Source organism: Ursus arctos, unplaced genomic scaffold, assembly GCF_023065955.2.
Source record: "Ursus arctos isolate Adak ecotype North America unplaced genomic scaffold, UrsArc2.0 scaffold_5, whole genome shotgun sequence".
Lineage (NCBI taxonomy): Eukaryota > Metazoa > Chordata > Mammalia > Carnivora > Ursidae > Ursus > Ursus arctos.
Genome location: NW_026623067.1, coordinates 48,205,325 through 48,226,193, shown reverse-complemented (window position 1 = coordinate 48,226,193; position 20,869 = coordinate 48,205,325). Strand labels below are relative to the sequence as shown.

The following is a 20,869-nucleotide window of genomic DNA, read 5'->3' as shown; positions in this document are numbered from 1 at the left end:
GACAATACAAAGATAAGATTTTGCCTAGAAAGTGTTAATTTTGTATTCCTTCTGTTAGGTTTCTGTAAACATTTTTAAGAACCAGACTCCCTTTTTCAAACCAAACTTTGAAATAAAATAGGGAGAAGCAAAGGGGCTCTAGTTGAAACGTGGCCTCCCTTTGCCCTGCACTTGCCCTGCATTTGCAAAACCACAGGGCAACCAGAAATTGAGTTCAAAAACCATCACCCTTGCAAGCATCATCCCCTAGCCAGGGCAGAAGAGGATTTCAGTTATTGGAAAAGGGTATGGTGACACTAGCTAGTTAATACTTCTCTGGTTCTGAGCACACTAAACAATCTGTCATGAAAATGCTGGTTACAGTATTGTAGTTTACACTTTATCAATAAATTGACATTTTTTTATTTGTTCTTACATCAGCCTCATATGATGATGGTTAATGTGAGTCTGTCCCCGAAAGGCTGATTACTCTTGTGTTTGCTGTGGGATTAAGATTTAAAAGAAGAGAGAGGCAAAAACCAACCTTCGTGCCAGTAGAGCTAAGGCTGCACCACGGCTGTAAGGATCTTAGCAAGTTTGTGTCAATCTATGATGCAAGCTAATAATTAGCACTCCTTTAGGGGGGTTGGGATCAGCAAGAACAGTAATCTTCTATGTATGTTCCTGGCATTTCTTAGAAGTTCCATGAAGGGATGACTACCTTTTAGTAGAAAAAACAGATTTGTATTACTCTAGTCTGTCAGTGTTATTCATCTTCGAGAATTTGTTTTTAAATTACAAACCTGTTCTGCTCAAATGTTGTTTCTTGAACACTACACATTTGTAAAATACTAAGTCTTGGGAAGTATCAGTTTGTAAAATACTAGTCCTAACTCTGAAGACCCTGTTTCCAATACACATGGAATAAAAAAATGTTAGAAATAAGCTATTACTATCCTCTAAGCAAGCCCATTCTTTTATATATATTGCCTTGAGTTTTCAAAATACTCAATTTAGGATTGTTTATTAATGTGTAGTCTTGGTTCTGTGAACTGTGAAATAAATTACATTTTTTTTCTTTGTTATCCCTCAAGCAGAAATTTGGCTTTTCTACTGTTTATCATAGCTTCTCAGTTGTGTCCTTTCATTCTAATTTGTTATACCATATTCTAGAGAGTTGCATATATAAAAATAGAAATAAAAAGCCAAGTAAAGTCCACCTAACCATTCGGTTGAAATCTCCTTTTGGTTTAAATATATTTTAATTTTACGTCTCCTTTAGTAATCTGCTGGGTAAATTGTATACGTTTCTTTACTTCTAAAGTGCTTTGCGTGTACGATTACCCACAAATGGGAATAAGTATAGAATGAACTGTGTTCATTCAACAGTTCACTGTTGAACTGTGTGGTAATTGAGAATTATTCGGAGATGTTTTGGGTATCCTATGGACCATAGGCATTTCTCTGGCATATGGACAGAGTAGAGTAGAATGGACTGAAAAAATAAAGAAATTTCAAATAAATAGTACTTAGTATAAGGAAAAATCAATTTCCACATCATTTTGCAAATATTTGTACTTACCCTTTTCCACGGAGACCTACTTTTTACATAGTGTGAGGGTAAGTATTGGTTTTGAAGTAAGTTAATGTTCACCATCATATCTTCCTCATCATCAAATAAAACACTGACCCATCAATCCGAATTCTCTTCCAGATCTGCTAACATGATGTGTGATAATGAAGAAATACTATCCTTTTGGAGACTCATCTCCAAAATTGGCACAATAAATGTCATACTCTCCTTAGCATTATTCTGTAAGGCTAAAGTAATACCTGCGAAAATAGTTATTTTCCAAAGCATTAACACTAATGCAGACTGGTATTATTCTTATTATAGAGACCCTAATAATATAGTGGTAATTCATGCAGGCTCTGGAGCCAAACTTTCTTGGTTCAAATCATGACTCTTACTAGATGTTTGACCTTAGTCATGCTACTTAATATCAAAGTGCCCCGATTTCCTCGTCTGTAGAATGGGACTAATAATGGTCCTTACCTAAGAGTGTTGTGAGGGTTAAATTGAGATAATAGCATAACATCCTTAGTACAGGCCCTGGGGCAAGGTGGGCATGAGAGGCATGGTAACTTTTCCTTGCTCTTAAATAGTAATATTTAAATATGTCATATAATATCAAATATTGAATTACTTTCTGATGCTTGATTCCCAGCATTCAAAGCTTGTTAAAAATAATTCAGATGGACCTTTTCTGGTTCAGATCACAAATGACCTAATGGAAGAGTTTTATTCCCTTTAGAAAAAGGAGGTCATGAAGACACTGCATAGGCTACAGGAAATCCCCAAATATATTCTTAAGTTTCTTTCAAGCCGTCCTACCATCTGAACCTACAAGTTCGAATTGCTTTTAAAGCAATCATTCAGTTCTTCCTCATCCTGGGAATACTTCCATTAGGATCATCATTTGATCAATATGAAAATTTCCCAAATCATGGCAGTTTTCAAGACTAAATTTATACTTGGTTTTGATTTTGTGGGATATACCCTCGCTTCCCCCAATTCTGGGTAGTATTTTCTGTGATGACAGGGCCTCACCAGAGGAATCTTAACTGAAGATAATAGCATGACATATTAAATGTTGCCAATATTCCATTTAATATTAAGCAATTACATAACAGCTTTTTTAAATGCCTAAAACTGATACATTCATATTGAGTACGCTGCTACTTGTAAGGTCCATTCTCCTACTGATCTTCAACAAACACCATTTAAGTGCCAACCTACTATTACAAGAGTTTACTATTTTATTCTTGCTCCAAAATGGCATCAACAGTGATGGGGGGCTTTCAGGGGATTGTTGAACAGAATTTTTGCAACAAAGGGTAAGCTTGAGGAAATACAAAATATCAACTGTAGGCATTGCAATGTTTTATCTCAGCACTCCTCAAATCTACACACCCCCTAATCAAACAAGCAGCTTTATGGCATGCGCAATTGCAACTGAAGTATAACCGACTTCCGCAGAACTGGCTTCCACAGGATTTCCTGTCCAAAAATCACCGTGTGGTCATCTGTAGCTAAATGGTTACAAATCATTAAAGTTAGCAAGACACTCCTAGACCAATTTTTTTTTTTTTTTTTTTTCTTTTAAAGGAGACAAAGTGACCAAACGCTGTCATTTGCAAATTCTCTCGGGACTTCTTTTATTCCCATTCTTTGCCCTGGCTCAGAAGGGAAAAACAAAAACAGGCAAACAAAAACCCTCCCTTCGTAATATCTGTTTGTTCAAGGTGTCATTTCCCTGGGAGGTTATTTACAGGTTTCTTACTGCTTAGCTTGTCTTGCCTGGTAATTACTTACTGAAAGAAATCTGCTCTTTAGGGTGAGCTGTTCCTTTAACCCCTTTGGCTCACTCTTCCTTGGAGGCGAGCAAGGGCGTGCTGCAGTGTCTGGGAACCCACCTAGAGGGCCCCCTTGACGCCAGCACATCCCCTGTCAGGCAGCAGTCTCTGCAGCCGGAGCGGGCTGCTGCAGAGTTAATGTACAGTACCACGGAGCCTGCAAGTGTCCTGAGCTGCTCAGAGCCGGGCGGCACAGCCCAGGGCAGACAAGGCGGCTGCGACGATTCCAAAGGTTCTGCTGGAAATTCGGAGCTGGGAGACCCCAGCAGGAGCCTGTTGCCTTTGTGTTTTAAAAGCATGCAAGGTCTGTATAGCTTGGGCATGAGAATCTTTCAGAAGATGTCAGCGCATCAGAGTAAATGACACCTATTGGGGAATTGAATTTGGGGTGAGAGAGAGAAGAGAAAAGAAAGACAGCGGGGGAAGAAATTGTTAGACAACGTCTGACTTGCAGCCGTGAAATTCATTTTCTTTCCAAGGCAACATATGAAAAGCCCGCACATGGTCTTGATAACAAATTAAAGGGGTTTCTGCAGTGAAAGGATCAATAGCTTAGTCATTTTACTTAAGGAGAGCAGACAGCCTTATTATGGGGTTAGGCAGCAGAAATGAATTTCCTCATGACAGCACCTTCTGAAGTCATGATGGTAGCTAATGGTAATCCTGTCCTGCAAAGCAGAAATTGCTCCTTGCCTTCTTACTTTTACCATTGAAAACCAGCAATTCTGAGATTTGGGAAAGAAGTTGGCTTTGATTATACATGGTTTCTAGCCCCTCTGCCCAGGTCTTTGTCCGACGTGTCTCAGAAGGCAGCACTGCGTTAAAGTGACCACACATGAATATGTGCCTAAGAAAGAAGAAAAAGCAATATTCATTTCTAAAGGACAGCATGGCAAAGCAACCTGAAGTTTTCCATTTCCCTTCTAACACTTCTTTAACAAGGATAACAAGAAACTGTCTTTTGACTCCGTTTTTCCCACATTCCAGAGTCCTTCCTGAGAGGATGCATTAATTTACACTCTAGGCAGTTGGATTTTACCAGGACAATATTCGCCACCATTTAGGATTAGCGACTGAACTGGTTATTTTAGTGTGTTGACTAACTAGTGAAACCTAAATGGATGGACCCATACTTGCAGTGCTCTGTGATATTTCTTTTTCCAAATCCTGGAAGGGCTTTTGTTGTTGCTGTTTGTTTTTTGGGGGGGATTTTTTTGGAATTCAATACTTGTTGCAATAATTGCCCATGATAGCTGCTCAAACAGGAAAGTTGGAATTCATCTATGAAAATCACTACATGTAACATATGAGACAAGGAAAATATTAATGTCAGAAGATCTGCAAACATGATGCACGTGAATAATTTCCCCTTTAGAAGGCATTCCTGGATATGGTGAGTAATCAATACCCCCCTTCAGTTTGTAAAACTCAGAATTATAAAATTCCATGACAGGTGCCAGAGGTCAATTTTTTCTTGACCAAGAATATGGGTATCAAGTGAGGATGAAATGTGAAATATGTTTAAAACCTAATGTTGTCTGAGAAAGTAATGGTTATGCAATAACAAAATACTTGTTAGTATAAAAGCATCCCAAAATAAGAATTCCAATATGAGGACATTTACAATTGCTAACATTTCATAGAGAAAAAAAAAACCAATAATTTTGAGAATGGCAGGTATTTAATTAATAAATAAAAGAAAAAGGGAGGTTTGATTTTTTTTTTTTTCTTTTCTGTTTTATTTGAAAATTCCCTGGGGAAGGACACACATGTATTTCTGACATCTAATGTCTAATGTCAACTTGCTTGCCCTTAGGTCTTTTTGAATTTCCAAAAGAAGGTTAGGGGAAAAGTTAGAATGTTGACTCAGTTTTAAAATAATACTGAGATGTGTTGGTGCTTCACATTTAAGGAATTTAACTATTTAGAAGTTAAGTAACTATATATATTCTAATATAACTATGTAGAAATACTTCTACTGGCAGGAGCCAATTTAATAGAATTCTAACACATACATGAAGTGTTCAGACTCTTAAAGAATTTGCTTAGTGCATTGATATTTTATTGTGTATTAAGGCTCAATGCAATTTATTAAGGTCCCAGGACATGTGACATCATGTACCATTTCTTATTAGAGTTTATGACTAAATGTTTATAGGAAATAATTGCTGATGGTATTATAAGGACAGAGCTCATTATTTTAAAACTGCTTGTTTTTACCACACCTTTAGGGTTGACTAGATTTAAATCTCATAGCAAAAACTTTGTCAATGCTTGATAAAGGCACATTTTAAGGTTTTGTGGCTACTAACATGGTTTGCTTTGGATACTGCAATGTGTCTGATTTTGAAAATGTATTTTCTAGGTAAATTTTTTGGCTGGTCTCAGGATAAGTCATAAATATCAAAATAGAGGTTTCTTAGGGTTTTACTAACTACTTTTATGACAGTGTTTCAAATGAAAGCTTCCTGGTATCTTAAGGCTCTGCCAAAATCATCTGCTGGTTTGTTATAGACGTTTGAGCTTGTTAGCAGAAAGTCAGTTGTAGAGAAGGGTGGGTAACATCCTCTGTCACTCTGGGAAGGTACTTATTTTCTATCACTACCAGATACATCCAGAACTGACACTGTGGCGTATCTTCCTTCTCTGTGTTCCAGAGCCACCGTCCCCAGTCTCGAGTGTGTTTGGGAGGGAGTCTGGGTGACATGCCTGCAAACCTTAATGGCCCCATTCCAAGTGCATCACCAGAGTTCCCAACTCAGTGGGAGCTTTGGTTCTATGGCCTTACTGGGCCTGATGGTGAGGTTCTGGCATCAGAAATAAGGTCCTTGTCATTCTTATAGAATCAGTCAAATAAATAGTCTTTAACCCTAAGACAAGAAGGTCTTGGAAACAGTCCCTGACACATAGTAGGGATTTGCCAAATATTTTTTTTCTTCTATTCCTTTGCCTTTCTTCAAGGTTAATTTTGTAGCTATTACAATTTGTTTGGGGGGGGGGGGGGATTACCATTCTCATTTCTAAAAAGTGTACCTTGCTATAAAGCAACAGTTTTGTTCTGCCTGAGCCCGGTTGTTTGGGTCCATTTGTTTATGTTGCTATAGGTAGGATGCAGGTACTCTTTGAATACCTAACATTATAACCACCTCGTATTTTGTTACGTTTACCTCACCTGTACTTTTAACAGGGAAGAAATGAGCTATTCAACTCTATAGTTTTTGAAAGAATGCAAATGTGCTTATTCATGCTCCTCTAGGTCTGTGATATATATGTTTGAAAGCTGTAGAGAGAAGTGGAGAGTCCTGGTGGTTTTCCTTTGTGCCTGAAGCTCGGTAACCCTTCATATACTTCACTGCTTCATGCGCCGACTTGTTATTGTGGTGGCCAAACTGAGCCAATGTGGAGTGTGAGAGTTCTGTAGATCTACTCTTGCCTGGGCCCTTTAGAAGGATTCATTAATAAGCCATTGACCTCAAAGGAAGAAGGTGGTGTTTTTTTCCAGGTGACCCAATTAATGTTGTGCTTGGTTCTCAACTTGCCCGATTGTTGTTTTCCTCTTATTTATAACCTCACCTTTCAATACTGCAGTAAGAGATTCTAGCTCTTTGTTGACAGAAAACCTTCCTTCCCTTTGTCCTACTGTAGGAGTCCCTGTTGGATTGGGTTCCATGCTCATGAATTACTGTGCTGAGAAGAAAGGATTTGCCAAGTTGTTCTCCTTTTCATCTCCATGGGCTCTCTTTCCTCATTCTCACATGTAGGTCTGGTCCGGTCTTTTCTCTTCTCTTTTCTATTCTTCTCCTCCTCCTCTCCCTCCTCCTCCTCCTCTTCTTCTTAATTTTCTTCTTCTTTTTTTTTTTTTTTTATTTCACAAAGGGACAGATCAGAAGTTGGCAACAGATCAATGCCAGGGACTAATAAACACTTTAAAGGAGATATGTGCTTTGGTTTGATGAACCCTGGCTCATCTCTAGGAAGGCTCTAACACCTTTGGATAGGTAGGACAAAGAGGTGTGTGCTGTTTTTCTCTCTGCTTTTTGAGGAGCAAGAAGGAGGGAAAATTGTTATCTAGAGTAGTCTTCAAACATTTATCAGAGGTAATGATTCAAGTAGAAGCCTGTGTATACTGCTCCCACTTGGACTCTCATCCTCTTGCCCTAGGGCTAGTGTGTTGAGAATTGAGCAATAGTATTACAAATTCATTGTTTATTGGTTACAAGTTAAAGTTAATAAGTGGTCTTTTTACTTGTCTTAATAGAACACTAACCCATAAGTGCTAAGAGAGTGGTATGAAGAATGTGCTTTTCTTCTTTAAAGATACATTCAAAATATTTGCTGGAGAATTTTATTGCAAAGGCTTCTTTCCATTACACTTGTTGACTTTTTTACTTCCAAGCCAAACAAAGATTAGGGTTTGCCTCACTAGGTGAGTAAGTACTATTATAGCTCTTCTTATTTTTCATTCTGGCTGGTTGTGAGAATACAGTGATAATCTGGCAATTCAGGAATGAGTCTTCTTACATGTTTGGAAAAGGGGAAATGAAAGTCGACTTTCTAGGAATTTAAATTTCATTTAGTAGCAATTAAGAGGACTCTTCAGAAGCATCATGGCCTAGAATCATATTCAGGGGTCTAACAAGAATGACATAACATAGTATGCCGAGCATACGTCTGTAGATTTTTGCCTAATGTAAAAGTATAACAACTTTGTGTAATCTGATTTATGAAGGTGCTATAGTTTTAGGCCAGAAACACCAGGACTGTGTTGAATGCAACTGAATTGTATACTTTTAAGGTTTAGGAAGGTGCTTTATTTAAATGCCTTTGCCTCCTTTTTATGATGGACTCAAGTGCCTGTGAGAGAAGACAGTGGGAAACACAAGCCAAAGGCCCCTGCTACGGGAGGCTGCACAGTGCTGCTGTCAGCGGGCTCCTCTGAGGAAACCTGAGGAAGAGTTGGGATTAGTGACTGTAGATGGTGATTAACTCTTTTACTTATTTGATGCTTAGGATTTAATTTTTTAAGGGCTACATGTTTCAATTATTTTATCAAGCTTTCTTTATAGTGCTGAGAGGTGACTTCAATCAAGAGGCAAAATAGGATGATTATGGTAACTTGACTCCACAATGAGGCTTCTTTTCCCTTTTTCTAGCCACCCCCCATCCTTTTATTGATCTTGTCCTACTCCAGCAAGTCACCGTTTATTATTCTTCTGTAAACCAAGGGTTAAACTTGTGTACTGACCCATTCTGTTTTCCTTGGTCTAAATCCTTTATGGAATGAAAGAAGAGATAAATCAATATATCAACAATATCTTGTGCATACATGTATGTATATATATAAATGTGTGTGTGTGTATGTGTATACACACATTTATATATATATGTATATTTCAACAGCAAACACAATGAATGAATAGTCAGAGAAAGGCAAACTGGCCTGCTTGCTAATGCAGGGATCATTCTTCTCATCCGGCCTCTTAGCCTCTCATCTTTTAACTTTTTCTTTCCTTCATTTATTGAAACTATAGAAACTCAGCCCGGTATTGCATTTTCTAGAGTTTATGTTTTAGCCAATATAATAACCTCACTTGTCTTATGAGAATTTTAGCGAGTGGGAGAAACATTGAGTTCGATGACTATAAGCAGTGAAGGACAAAATGCATGAAGTCTCACACAAGATAACGGAGGTCTGCTCATTTTAGTCAACCTAAAATTTTTGCCAGTGTTTGTCTGTCTTCTGATGGGATTTCAGGTCTTGCTGATCTCACTTCAGTACCATCTCTTCCCCTGAGTGACAAAACTACCCATAAATTCTGGAATACTAATACCAAATTCTCAGATTGTTCCTGAATTCCTGTTACGTCCAAATACAATTTATGGCCAGTAGAATTTAGGTAGAGATCATAATTATACAAACTCATCTTGTTCACAAATCCACTGGGCTTGATCAAAAAGTCAGCCATTGTTTAAGACAGAAATTCAGGTTTAGATATAATACAGCAAAGATTTTCCTTTAGATGAAATATTGATCCTATTAAACATAAAATTTTTCTCTATTTTTCTATTTTATTCTCTTGTATTGCTTCTAACTGTATTCTCCTTAGTTCCTGTTAGCAATATCTTATACTTTTAAAATAAAAATAAGTTATTTTTTGTAAAAGTTGATTATGGAATGTATGATAGAGGACTAAAGTGGTCATCAGTTATATCAGCATGCCCACAACTTACGGAAATTAAATGTAATTTTTAGTCTAAGGAGACTTAGTAAAATAGTGCTCTTTAAACTGCTGACAGGTTACATCCTCAATGGGCTAAGTGGGTGGTCCATGTCAGAAAGGTTTTAGACAATGCCTACAAAAGAAAGAAAGGAAGAAAATATTCTCCATCATGTGAAAATAATTAGCTATGAATTTGGGGTTTTATTGCTTATGTTAAATTCTTCACTTCCCACCCACCCCCTCCTTGTTTTTGTATCCCTTTTAGCCATTGCTGAGTTACTTCCACTAATGTTTAGGTATCTGGGTTCAGAGAAAAATAGGCAAGTAAAGGAAAAGGAAAACCGTTCAGAATTCTGAGAGGAAGAATACCCCAAGGAGGGAACCTGACAACCAGTTTCTCACTTGCTGTAGGTTAAAACTAACTTCCTTCCTTCATCCATTCCTTCATCTCTTCCTCCTTTCCTTTCCTTTCCTTTCCCTTCCTTTCCTTTCCTTTCCTTTCCCTTCCTTTCCCTTTCCCTTCTCCTTCCTTCCTTCCTTCCACAGTATCCAGTATCCACACTTCGCCTCGTCCTCTTCTCCTTTGATCACACCCCACAAATATGAATGCTTATCAATACCCTGTCTAGCTGTAGCATCATTGCCATCATTTTTACAATAGCTCCAAATGCCTCCAAGCCATAAATTAACTGCTGACCCTGTTTATCACTCGATGGACTCTTGTTTCCAGTTGTTAGAGAAACGTATTTAAGATGAAATATTTCAACTAGAAATTATATTTGTGTGTAGTTGTGGGATATGTATTTGGTTTCAAGGATGGATAATCAAGAGTCTATACCGTCAGATTATTGGCTGGTGAAAAACAAAACAAAAAAAACGCCTCAGGTTTCTAACTCTAAATTCTGGTGTTAATGATTTCTGTGACCTTGGGAAGGCTCTGTGAGCTCTTCACCAACTGTTGAAAATGAGTGCAGTAGGTATTTCCCTGTTTCCTGTCGAGGAGTAGGCTATTAAAGAAACTCTCATAGCACATGGGGAATAATAATTTATTAGACTGCTAGACCATGGCATGCTGAAACCTCTTGAGAGAACTTCTTAAAATATAGGTACCAAATGTCACCATTGGCTGCTTCATAGAAGAGGTGAACACTGACTGAACACCATTCCCCAGCCCCCAACTCCTGCGCATGCCTGCTGGTTTCACACAAATGCATCATTTAATGGCAACAGTAACTTTTAGAGGTGGGTCTGATTTGAATCCCTGTTTGCAGATGAGGAAAGAAAGGCTCAAAGAAGGTGAATAACCTGCCCAAGGTCCCATTTCTATAACTTAGGGTTGCTGACCCACTCAAAACCAGGTCCGACCTCATTTTAAAACCCAGTGTGTTTATATCACCATATGTTGTTCTGTGGCAGATGCCTTAGCACTCTTGTCTGTGGACCTGGAAAATAGACTAGCAGGAAGAGCAGAGAAAAGAAGCAGTTTCACAGTGTTAGTTAGCAAGTTGGGTAAGTACATGGGATGCCTGGCGAACGTCAGTGGCCTTTCCCTGAGAAATCCTTCCTGGTCGTGTTAGTCCCTGACCTACACTTTCACCATGTTAGTGGCTCTTTTTGTGTTTTCTCAGAATGAGAAATTTTGTAAGGAATTTGAGGTGAATCCTGTTCCCAGGGGCGCTCCAGTCAACGGGGTCCTTTCTGTGGATTAGGAAAAGGTGCTTCTCTAGGCAGATATTTTAAGAAATACGTCCCACTTCAAGCAGATGAATTAGAACTGCAGAGTGTGGTTCATGAATGGATAGAGCCTCTGTGCAAAGCAAAAGGCATCCCTTCCTCTGGGCACATACTCAGTAAACGGAGCAGGCATGAGTTGAACTTTGCTTACTGTGTTGTTGGGCAGCAATCAAAGGGCACAACCCTGGCCCTGTTTTGACGTGGGCTCCACCTCCGCCTCCAAGAGCAGTTCTGACAGTTAGATGAAGTGTCTTTGAGAGTGCTTTGCTGACAATGAAAAATCATCAAAGTTTTGAGTTTTGCTACCATCGTTATCATTTTCTTCAAGAAGTCTAATTACGGGTCTTGAAAATTATTATTTTTTGCATGGATAAAGAATATTAACATTTTCTGAAATCAGAGCCTGTGCCGACCTACCAAAGAAACATTTTAATCATGAAATAGCCCAATATCATAGCTGCTGAAAAATGTCATTCTTACTCAGTTGCGTTAGAACATGTGGAGCATGCTGATTCATTTAAGCATTAGGGGATTCCCAGATACACATGATAACAGCCCTGCCTTGAAGACACTTGGAGACTCTTGGGGAGAACAGCCACAGAAACAAATAATTATAGAACAGTAGGGAACGTATTAGTATAGGTATATACAAAGCGTTATAGGAATTCAAAGGAAGAAACAACTGGCTGGTGTAAATACTTTAAAGAAGTCTAGAAATGAGGAACTAAAAATATACCTGATGGACTTGACAATTAGTAGTTATTGGCAACACTTTGGAGAGTGGTTTAAAGGAACATCTGGGGATGAGTTCTATTTCAGGGGTTATAAAAGCAGAGAAAATTAGTGCACACTACTTTCAAAATTGTGGACAAGGACAGAAAGAGGAAGAGACAGTGGGGGGCAGAAGGAAGAAGAGAAGTAAGAATGAGTAGTTAATGAGGAGATCAGGGGGAACACCACAAAGGAAGTGTCCAGAGAGAGGATCTAGACAGTGAAGGACATGACTTCCCTCACAACAGGAGGAAGAAAGGGAAGGACGGATACAAATAATGTAGAGTTTTCATGTAGGTGGAAGGAGAGGCCGAGGGAGTTTTGGTCTCATGCCCTTTGTTTCTTTGAGGGGGAGGAAGTGGAATTCAGAATTGTATCTCAGAAGTAGGACCATGAGGAGGCAAGTGAAGGATCTAGGCCAGGTTGTAGGACAGTGTCTGTGGGGAATTGGAGGGAAGTGTGAGAGTATCAAGCAAGTCAGTATCAAGGAAGTCAGTGATAATGGATAGATAAAGTCGATAAAGGACATTTCACTTACACAATATTACTTTCACAAACTATCACGTCAGGAAAAGGGGGCAGAGATGCGACAGAAATCTACAATTCTTAATCACTAAATTAGGAAGCTGTTTTGTCATTAGAGATTCTCCTGTTGATTATAATTTTGGGGATTCCAAAGAATGCAGAATTGATTTTGCCATTGGGGTTCTCTGTTTGGTAGTGGCAGAGGCCATTTTACGAACATATCAAGTAGATTGCTGTGCCAGTGTCATGACCTAATTTTGGAAATGTGAGATTTCCTAAGCTTCCTGGAAATAACTCTTGGGTGACAAACAGAAGCTCTAAGATGTTTGCTTTGAATTTTCTCTTCAAATGAATAAAAATCACAGTGGGAAGAGAAGGCAAAATGATTCAGCTTTGTTCACTTTTTTAATAGGAACCTTTCTGTGGTTTATGTTGGAATGTCACAAATCCATATATATATATATATAAAATCTGCTTTTACAAAGATTTCTTCAAAACCCTTCCGAAGTTCGCTTGCAAGTGTCACCCGTCTCTGAGAAACTTACTGAAAGTGACAAAACCTGCTATGACTTCAACCAAAACTGGCATAACCTATTTTAAATATTTATAAATTTACATTATCTTTTATGTTTCCATGATATCTCAGGGGGAAGAATGTCAAATATAAGATGCAAATTAAAGGAACTTCTAAAATACCTTATAGGTTAATTATAAACCCTGTAGTACGTAGTGAATTGAGGAGATCTAATAATTCCTTTCATCTTTTCTCATCATCAGCACTTTCTCTAAGGTCAGCAGAGCTTCCTCCTTAATATTCTTGGCATTCAGTGCTCATAATTACTTTGTCTGGGCTTTCTTTGTGGGATTTCTGCTGAAACTCTAAATGTCTAAATAGGGTCCCAAGCAGTCCTAGTCATTTGTAAAGGAACTTCGTGATTCCCCTCCTTGAAGTTGTCACGTTTTCCTTTTTAAATCTGAAGGTGAGGAGGTTGAACTAAATGATCGCTAATGGTGCTCTAAAAACCTAAGATTCTATAGTTTACCTTGTTAATTTACTCATTTCTATATTGTTGAGGCTTACCTGTCCTTTGACTGAAGGGAATGCTGAGAAACAATACAGTGATCAACAGACTCCTTGGAGACCTAGCCCTGACGCCCTTCTGAAGTATTTGGCCCCTCCTGTGAAAAACCCTTAATCTCTCAGCCTTAGGTATTTGGCTTACTTCCTTCTTCACAAAACTATACTTTTAAAAATCAGCCTTGTTCGTGGGTCAGATGGCAACTTGATGCCCATTAATGCTGATCATCACATTAGCTGAGAAAATATACCTCACATACCGTGTATGTGTCCTTTATGTCTTCCCACTCTTCTCACGCTCAGGGATCTCAGGCTCTTCCCTCGGTAGCTCCCATCGAGTCTAAAAAAATAACAGGGAATGAATTTCTCAGTATCAGAAGTCTTGTCATTGGCTTGTTTGTGTATGCATCTTTGCTCAGAAAATTTAAAACAATTTACATAATTATGGAGAGACCTTTGATGTTTTAGAGGAGAAAGGAAAGCGGGCAGTGGAGAGTGGACATATGGAAACCCGTGTCGTTGAGGGTAGTGGAGGAGACCTCTCATGTTATAAGCAGGCATGGAATCCTGGGCATTCGAATTCTAAAAGAAGAAAATACTTTGATTCTTGAGAGAGGTTGAATGTTAAGGTAGATCAGGGTGTCACCATGTTAAAGGATGACCACATTCTGCGAAGCCTTCTGCGTTTCCTTTTGCTTCAAGGAACTCTCTGTGACCAGGCTAACCTTTGAGACTTCGTAGTAACCAATCATGCTGCATTTTGTTCAGGAGTAGCCACCTTGACTACTTTGTCACTTCATAGCCCCAGCACTCGGCCCAGGGCCACACCCAGTAGGTTCTCTCTAAAGTTTTCCTCAATAAATGGATCTGTGCAAAGAAAAGGATGAGTAATAAAAATTACATGGTTGGAGTATTATGTAATTAATTTTTTTGCATTATCAAATAGTGCTGTTGTGTCATGTTTTGAGGTAAAACAAGCAAACTTCTGGTACACGTATAATAAAGATAATAATAAATATCACATTTAAAAGGTTCTATAATGCCAGGTGTGGACTAAGCTTTTCATATAATTATCTGATTTTGGAAAGATGCTCCCAAAATTCATGCCTGAGGGTGTGCTCCCTCTGGTAAATTATCCAACCTCACTGTGATTCAGTTTCTCCTCTTGTCAACTGGGGCAATAAATAGTTCTCACTTCATAAGGTTGCTGTGAAGATTAGATGAGAAAACCTGTCATGTGCTTGGAAGGGCACCTGCCACTCCGTAAGTAACCAATTAATGGCAACTAGTATTATCGCCACGATCAGGAGACAAGGCTCTGAGAGGGTAGCCGAGTGGCCGAAGGTAATCTGGTTGCTCAGTTACACCTCCTCCAGCCTAGGGCTACCCACCAGCTCTAGATTGCCTGGAGAACAAAACTGCTTCTTTGGTGTGTCACATTCTTAGAACTTTTCGGCATATACCAGGGACAACACCTTGGGTTGAGTTTGAATTATGGGGAAGACTGCATTCTTCCTTATCTCTCTAATCACAGCAAGAGTCACCTGCCCTTGGAAAGCTGCTGTGCCCTCCCGTTTTGAATCAGCTCCGGCTTCATGCAGGATGAATTTTCCCTTTAGGGGTTGTCTTACTCCTGTCCTTCATCATTAGGGTCTCGATTCCTAGCACAGTGCCTGGCACATAGTAGGTGCTCAATCAGTGCTTTCGAGTACAAAATTACATTTCCAAATTTGTGTGCCTGGAATTTTGTGCTCTCAAGTTTAATTTTTATTTTTCAGGAAATAGTCCATGTGTTTGGATAGGTAAAATTTATATAAAAATTGTCATCTTAAGCATGAATAATTCGCACACATCTTAATTTCTGATACTTGCGAGAATTTAACTGTGTTTGCAAAGACAGCCATCCTGCTGAATTGTGTTGACCTGCAAAATCCAAATGCTATTGCTTCAAATCACCTCCTTATCTAAGACGCTAATTATTTCTTCAAAACTAATAATCGGTTCTTTTGCTTTTATTTACAGCAGTCTTTCTTTTCTTGAAGGGATCTATGTTTTATCTTCGTAGCCAGGCAAAATTGTGTAAATTAACTCTGCAACTGGTCCCTTTCTTTATTTATAGCATATTCTGTTTCTTTTTTATAACATTTATGTTACATTTTAATTTTTTTTTTTTTTTCACAAGACAGGATACAGCTCTCAGATATAGATCAGCCTCCACCTGTGGCCCTTCTCTTCTCATCCATCTTGTACTATCAAATCACACTCTGAAAGAATCGTCTCCTTTCTATATATTCTCTTGCCTCGAAAATGTATTGGCTCTGTGTTGCATACAGGGCAGCAGGCATTAGGCCTTGACTCTTCTGGCCTCTACCTTTCTAACTTCATGTATAAATGCTAGCTACCATTAGTATTAGTGTTATTCCACAGTACATATCCTATGTATGAGTTTTTAGGCATGTACATTCTTTAGCAGAGAGGTTACAAACATGTATTTTTAAGTCACAGAACCCTACCGTCAAGTAAAAGCTTTAGCGGTGACCTGATAGGTGTGAGGAGCAGCTTTACATAAATGCTGCCCTTTTGAAGAAGGGCTGGGGAGGCTGGAGCCTGGCTAGTCAACAGCCCCCACCATGACTCCTTCCACCCGTTGCTCTAGCACTCTTGATGGGGCTCCGTGGTGTCAGAAGACATTGCCCTGCTGTGTGATGGTGCTCGTGTTGGAAGGCACTCCCACCCTCTTGCCTTTTACCATGGCAAACCCCCTAATCCATCAGAATTTGGTTTGCTTGGCCTTCCCTAAACTATGGGTAGAGTGAAGCCACCCTTCTGTTTTTCCAGAGACCCCTGTGCTTCCCATAGCATAATTTGTGCCGCTCTACAGTAGTTTATATCCACTTACAGAGAGGCAGCTGACTTAGTGGCTAAGAGCCCTGACTGTAGATCCAGAGTGCCTTGTTCAAACCTGGATCCAAGCTTCCTAGCTGTGTGGCCGCGGGCAGGTTAGTCAACTTCCGTCCGCCTCAGTTTCCTTATCTGTAAAATGGAAGCAATAATAGTGTGTACCTCAGAGGCTGTTGGTAGGATGAGATGTTGTACCATATGTAAAGTGCAATCTGGCATACAGGTGCTCTTCCACGGCTGGTCATTACTAGAACTATTGTGTATCGGTACTGGGTTGGGTTGCCTCAGAAGCAAGCCCCAAGAGCAGGGTTCAGGGGTAAATCGCTTATTCAGGAGGTGATCTGAGGAAAAACTAGTGGTGGCGTGGAGAAGTGAGACAGGAAAGGGGAAAAAAGGCCCATACAGGGCACATTAATGCTCAGGTAAATGAGATAGGCGACTGGGCTCAATCCTGTTAGGATCTCTGGGAGATGATGTAGAACTTGCTTCAGAATTGTGCTACCTAAGAAATGAGGACACTGGAGAATTTATCATCCAACTTCTATCTTCACTGCGTCCATGGCTACTTCTAGGAATTAATTCCTGGCATTTCCAGCCTGGCCTGCATATGGGCAAAACCTTATGTGGAGTATTGCCCATGCTTAGACTAGGATTCCATCTGGATGGTATTGCCCGATGGATATGGACAGGCAAGCTTCTGATAGTGATTGCTGCTGGACTACAAACAGAATTCTTCGGGGCTTTCTGTGTTATTCTTTTCTCTTTATTTTCCCTGGCCCATGTGCTAGATCTGTGTGGAATGAGTAAACGATTTAAGACGTGGATTTTTTTCTACTTGTCCAAAGCTCTCTGTAATTGTGTCTCACCCAATCTATCTTTAATTCTCATGATTCTGGAACCAAATTCCTCTTTTTTCATTATGTCAGTCTCCTCACTGTTCAAAGAACCTAAGAACCCAAAGAACCCAAAGAACCCTATTTGATTGCCTTACATGGAACACTCTGCCCTGTGCCCTGCCTATCAAAACTTACCTATATCCTTCAAAGTCCTCCTGTTTCCACCAGTTCATCTCTTCCATGAAACCTTCTTTGACTTTAGGTCACTCCTGCAAAATGCCATTAACATAAAGAAGACTGTACAATTTAGTGTTTGACTATTTGTGATTGGTAAGGTTCCATAATTGACAAATGTTTTAGGGCTAAACAAAAATATCTATGTCTTATATACCCCTTGTCTTTTTCACAGACTTGGCCATGTCTTATATACTAAGTGTATTAAATACTGAGAGGCAGTGATGTGTGAGCTTTGGAGTTAACTATGGTTGCATCCTTGTTCTTCCACTGAGGGGCTCTATGATCTTGAACAACTTATGATCTTGTATAACTTACTTGTATCTTTTTTCCCTCATCTAGAAAATATGGCTAATAACCTTACTTCATCATATTGCTCTAAGGACTAAATGAGATACTGTATGTAAAATGCTTAACACAGTTCTCCTCAAGAAGGCGGTGCTCAATTAACCGGATCTGCTGGATTCTTGAATCTGAAGTGCTCAATATCATCTTAAATTTTTGTTGTTCTTCTTTAGTTTCTGATGTTGCTCTTGTTTTGATTTTAGTTGTTGTCAAAAGTAGACATTAAATGACATCTCAGGAAAAATATTGATATTTGAAATATTGAAAATATTGACATTTTATGTGAAAAATAATGTGTCAGTTGAGGCTTTGAAATGGGTAGAATGTGACATTTTTTCATGTTTTACTTAAAACATCAACCATATCTACTAGAAAAATGATAATTAAAAACTTGGAATCCCTTTGCATGTTAGAATAAGGGTTTATTCATGTGTTATTGTGAAAGAACATCAGAAATGATTTTATATATTTATGTGTTTTTCAGTAAGATCATATCTTGGAACGGTAACTCAAATGTCAACATTTTAAGGATCTAGACCTGTGGTTCTCAAAGTGATGGGCATGGTGAGGGTTGGAGAAGGTGTTTTAGAGGGAGGTAGTTGTATAGTACCAGAAATGCCTGCAAGAGTTTGTGCAAAAAACCATTCAGCCCTCATCTTCCCATCCTAGTAACAAGGAGTATCAGAATCTGAGAGTGGAGAGGTGGGGAGGAAGAAGAGATAGCATGTGTATTGTGACAAAGTGTTTGAGAGGTCTCTCTCAAACCCATCTCTCTTAGCAGATAGTTGTATGAAGCAAGGAAGGAGCCTGTGCTTTAGAGCTATACTGAGCTAAGTTCAGATTGAAGTCGGATGCTGACTGGTTGATTTTGAGCAAATTACCCGACTTTCTTGAGCATCACTTTCCTCATTCATAAAAGAAAAAATACAACAATTGTACCAATCCCCCGGATTTGTTGTCAGGATTCAGTGAGATAAGTTATTATTTATTTGTTTGTTTAAAACTTACCTTGTTCCAGGCAGCATTTAAGGCAGCCAGAAAGATATATAACTATGATTTATAGAAGAGAGTGATGAGGGAAGGGCCAAAGTCAACAAGGCATAATGTTTGGGAAGGGCCAAAGTAAACAAGGCATAATGTTAATACTTACGTGCATATGTAATGAGGTGAAAACATTTATATCTCCTGAACAAAGGGCACCAAAATCTTGGGTAAGAGAAACGCCTGCACTGGAAGAGATACTTTGAAGATGCCCTTCCAGTAGGAAGGGAGTCCCCTAAAAATTTGGCTGTAGGTAGGTGCTCAGGTGAATTGAGGGTGCAGGCCGTTCTGTGTAAGAGAGGGGACTTTGGTCCTACAGAGCCAAGTAGAATGGTGGAGATGAGGAAGGGAGATAAGGAGACAGGTGAGAGAGAGGGGAAGCCTAAGGAAGGCTGAGGACTATATATACTCTGTCCATAAACAACCTTCCCCAGCAACAAGAGAGAGTGAAGGAAAAAAAAAAGACCACCAATGTATATATGTCTCACTTCAAGCCTTCCTGAGTAAGTCAGTGCTTTTCTTGGTGTTCATGGTTTGCAAATCTAAAAGGAATCATTATAGGTTAACAAGAGAGGTCATTGAGCCCTGTCCCTAGGAGGTTATCACAGATCAAGGGTTGAGTTTTGGGACTCTTTACTGATCATGAAATTGGGAAACCCAACCAATTTTGTCTAAATCACAGGGAGGCAGAGAACCCTCCAGCTTCTAAGACTTTAGCAGTCCCTGAAGTTTAAGGGTATACCAGATGAAATATAAAGTTTTCTCTAAAAAATAAAAAAAAAAAAATGGAAGTTTTCATTAAGCTTTGTAGAAGCTAGTGTAAATCAGGAAGCTTACATACAAATCCCAGTGTCCCTAGATATAAGCAACTCAGTGGCTCAGGGGAAACATACCTACTTCTGCTACGGATTGGAGGGAAATTTGTTCTAAGAAAGAATGAGGTATATAAAAATCATGGCACCTGATATACGTAAGGTGTTAAATGCATTTAACTTCCCCTCCTGTCCGTTTCCTTCCCTACAAGTTTCTGTGAAGGTCGTAGTGTATTTGAAAGCTGTTTGAAAATTACAGACACTATTGTCAGTTAATGATCGAAAGAAATTCCATAGATCAGACTTTAAAATTTCATTATATACTATTGAAAATGTTGAGATATTCATAAAAGGACAATCTGAATAAAAATATATTTATTATTTAAAAAAAGCTAGGTCTTTCCAAGTTATTATCTTGAAATTAGAAACACTCCCACATTCTTGCCTCTTACGGACTATCATAGCCAAGTTTTGGAATCCTGACTCCTGCTCCATTTGTAATGGCAACAGTAGTACACAGTGATGCAGACTGGTGTGACTTTGAGATCTGCATCTGAGAGGCAAATGTTCTGGAGTCTGTATGTGGACTTTTGTGTGTAAGAATGTTGAAGTCAAACTTCTGTGCGAGGCTGCGCCCTGTGGGATCTGTCAGTTCTCGTCAATTCACAAGACTGCTTCCCTGTGCTTGAAGTGTTTCAAGCATAAATTCATATGATAAACATAGTGGAAATCATGAAAATGATTATAAAATGACAGGCAGCCTGGAAAGGAGTATATAGACAAAGGCCAAGGCTTCTGGAAATTTTGAAATCCTTTACATTTATTAGGCAAGTTAAAATAAGTTTTTTTTGTTAAAGAATGTGTGATACGACTCTTATCTATATTCCCTCCAAAACAATTCCTTTGATAGTTCTAAAAAATACTACATAAACCAAAAAGAATGGAATTCTGGAATATAGGATATAAAGCCGCCAC

General features: G+C 39.0%; 1 protein-coding gene across 4 annotated transcripts in view; it reads left to right on the top strand.

Annotated features, from left to right (window-relative positions):
* The window catches only part of PDE4D (phosphodiesterase 4D), a 710,048-nt gene that overhangs the window by 159,797 nt on the left and 529,382 nt on the right, over positions 1-20,869 (top strand). Inside the window, exon 1 of one of the 4 annotated variants that reach the window (XM_026498405.4) lies at positions 3,189-4,789. The exons of the other annotated variants lie outside the window; for them this stretch is intronic. Coding sequence (XP_026354190.1) covers positions 4,743-4,789 — 47 coding nt within the window. The 5' untranslated portion in view covers positions 3,189-4,742. Of the gene's footprint in view, positions 1-3,188; positions 4,790-20,869 lie in introns of those variants that run through there. 4 annotated transcript variants of the gene reach the window in all.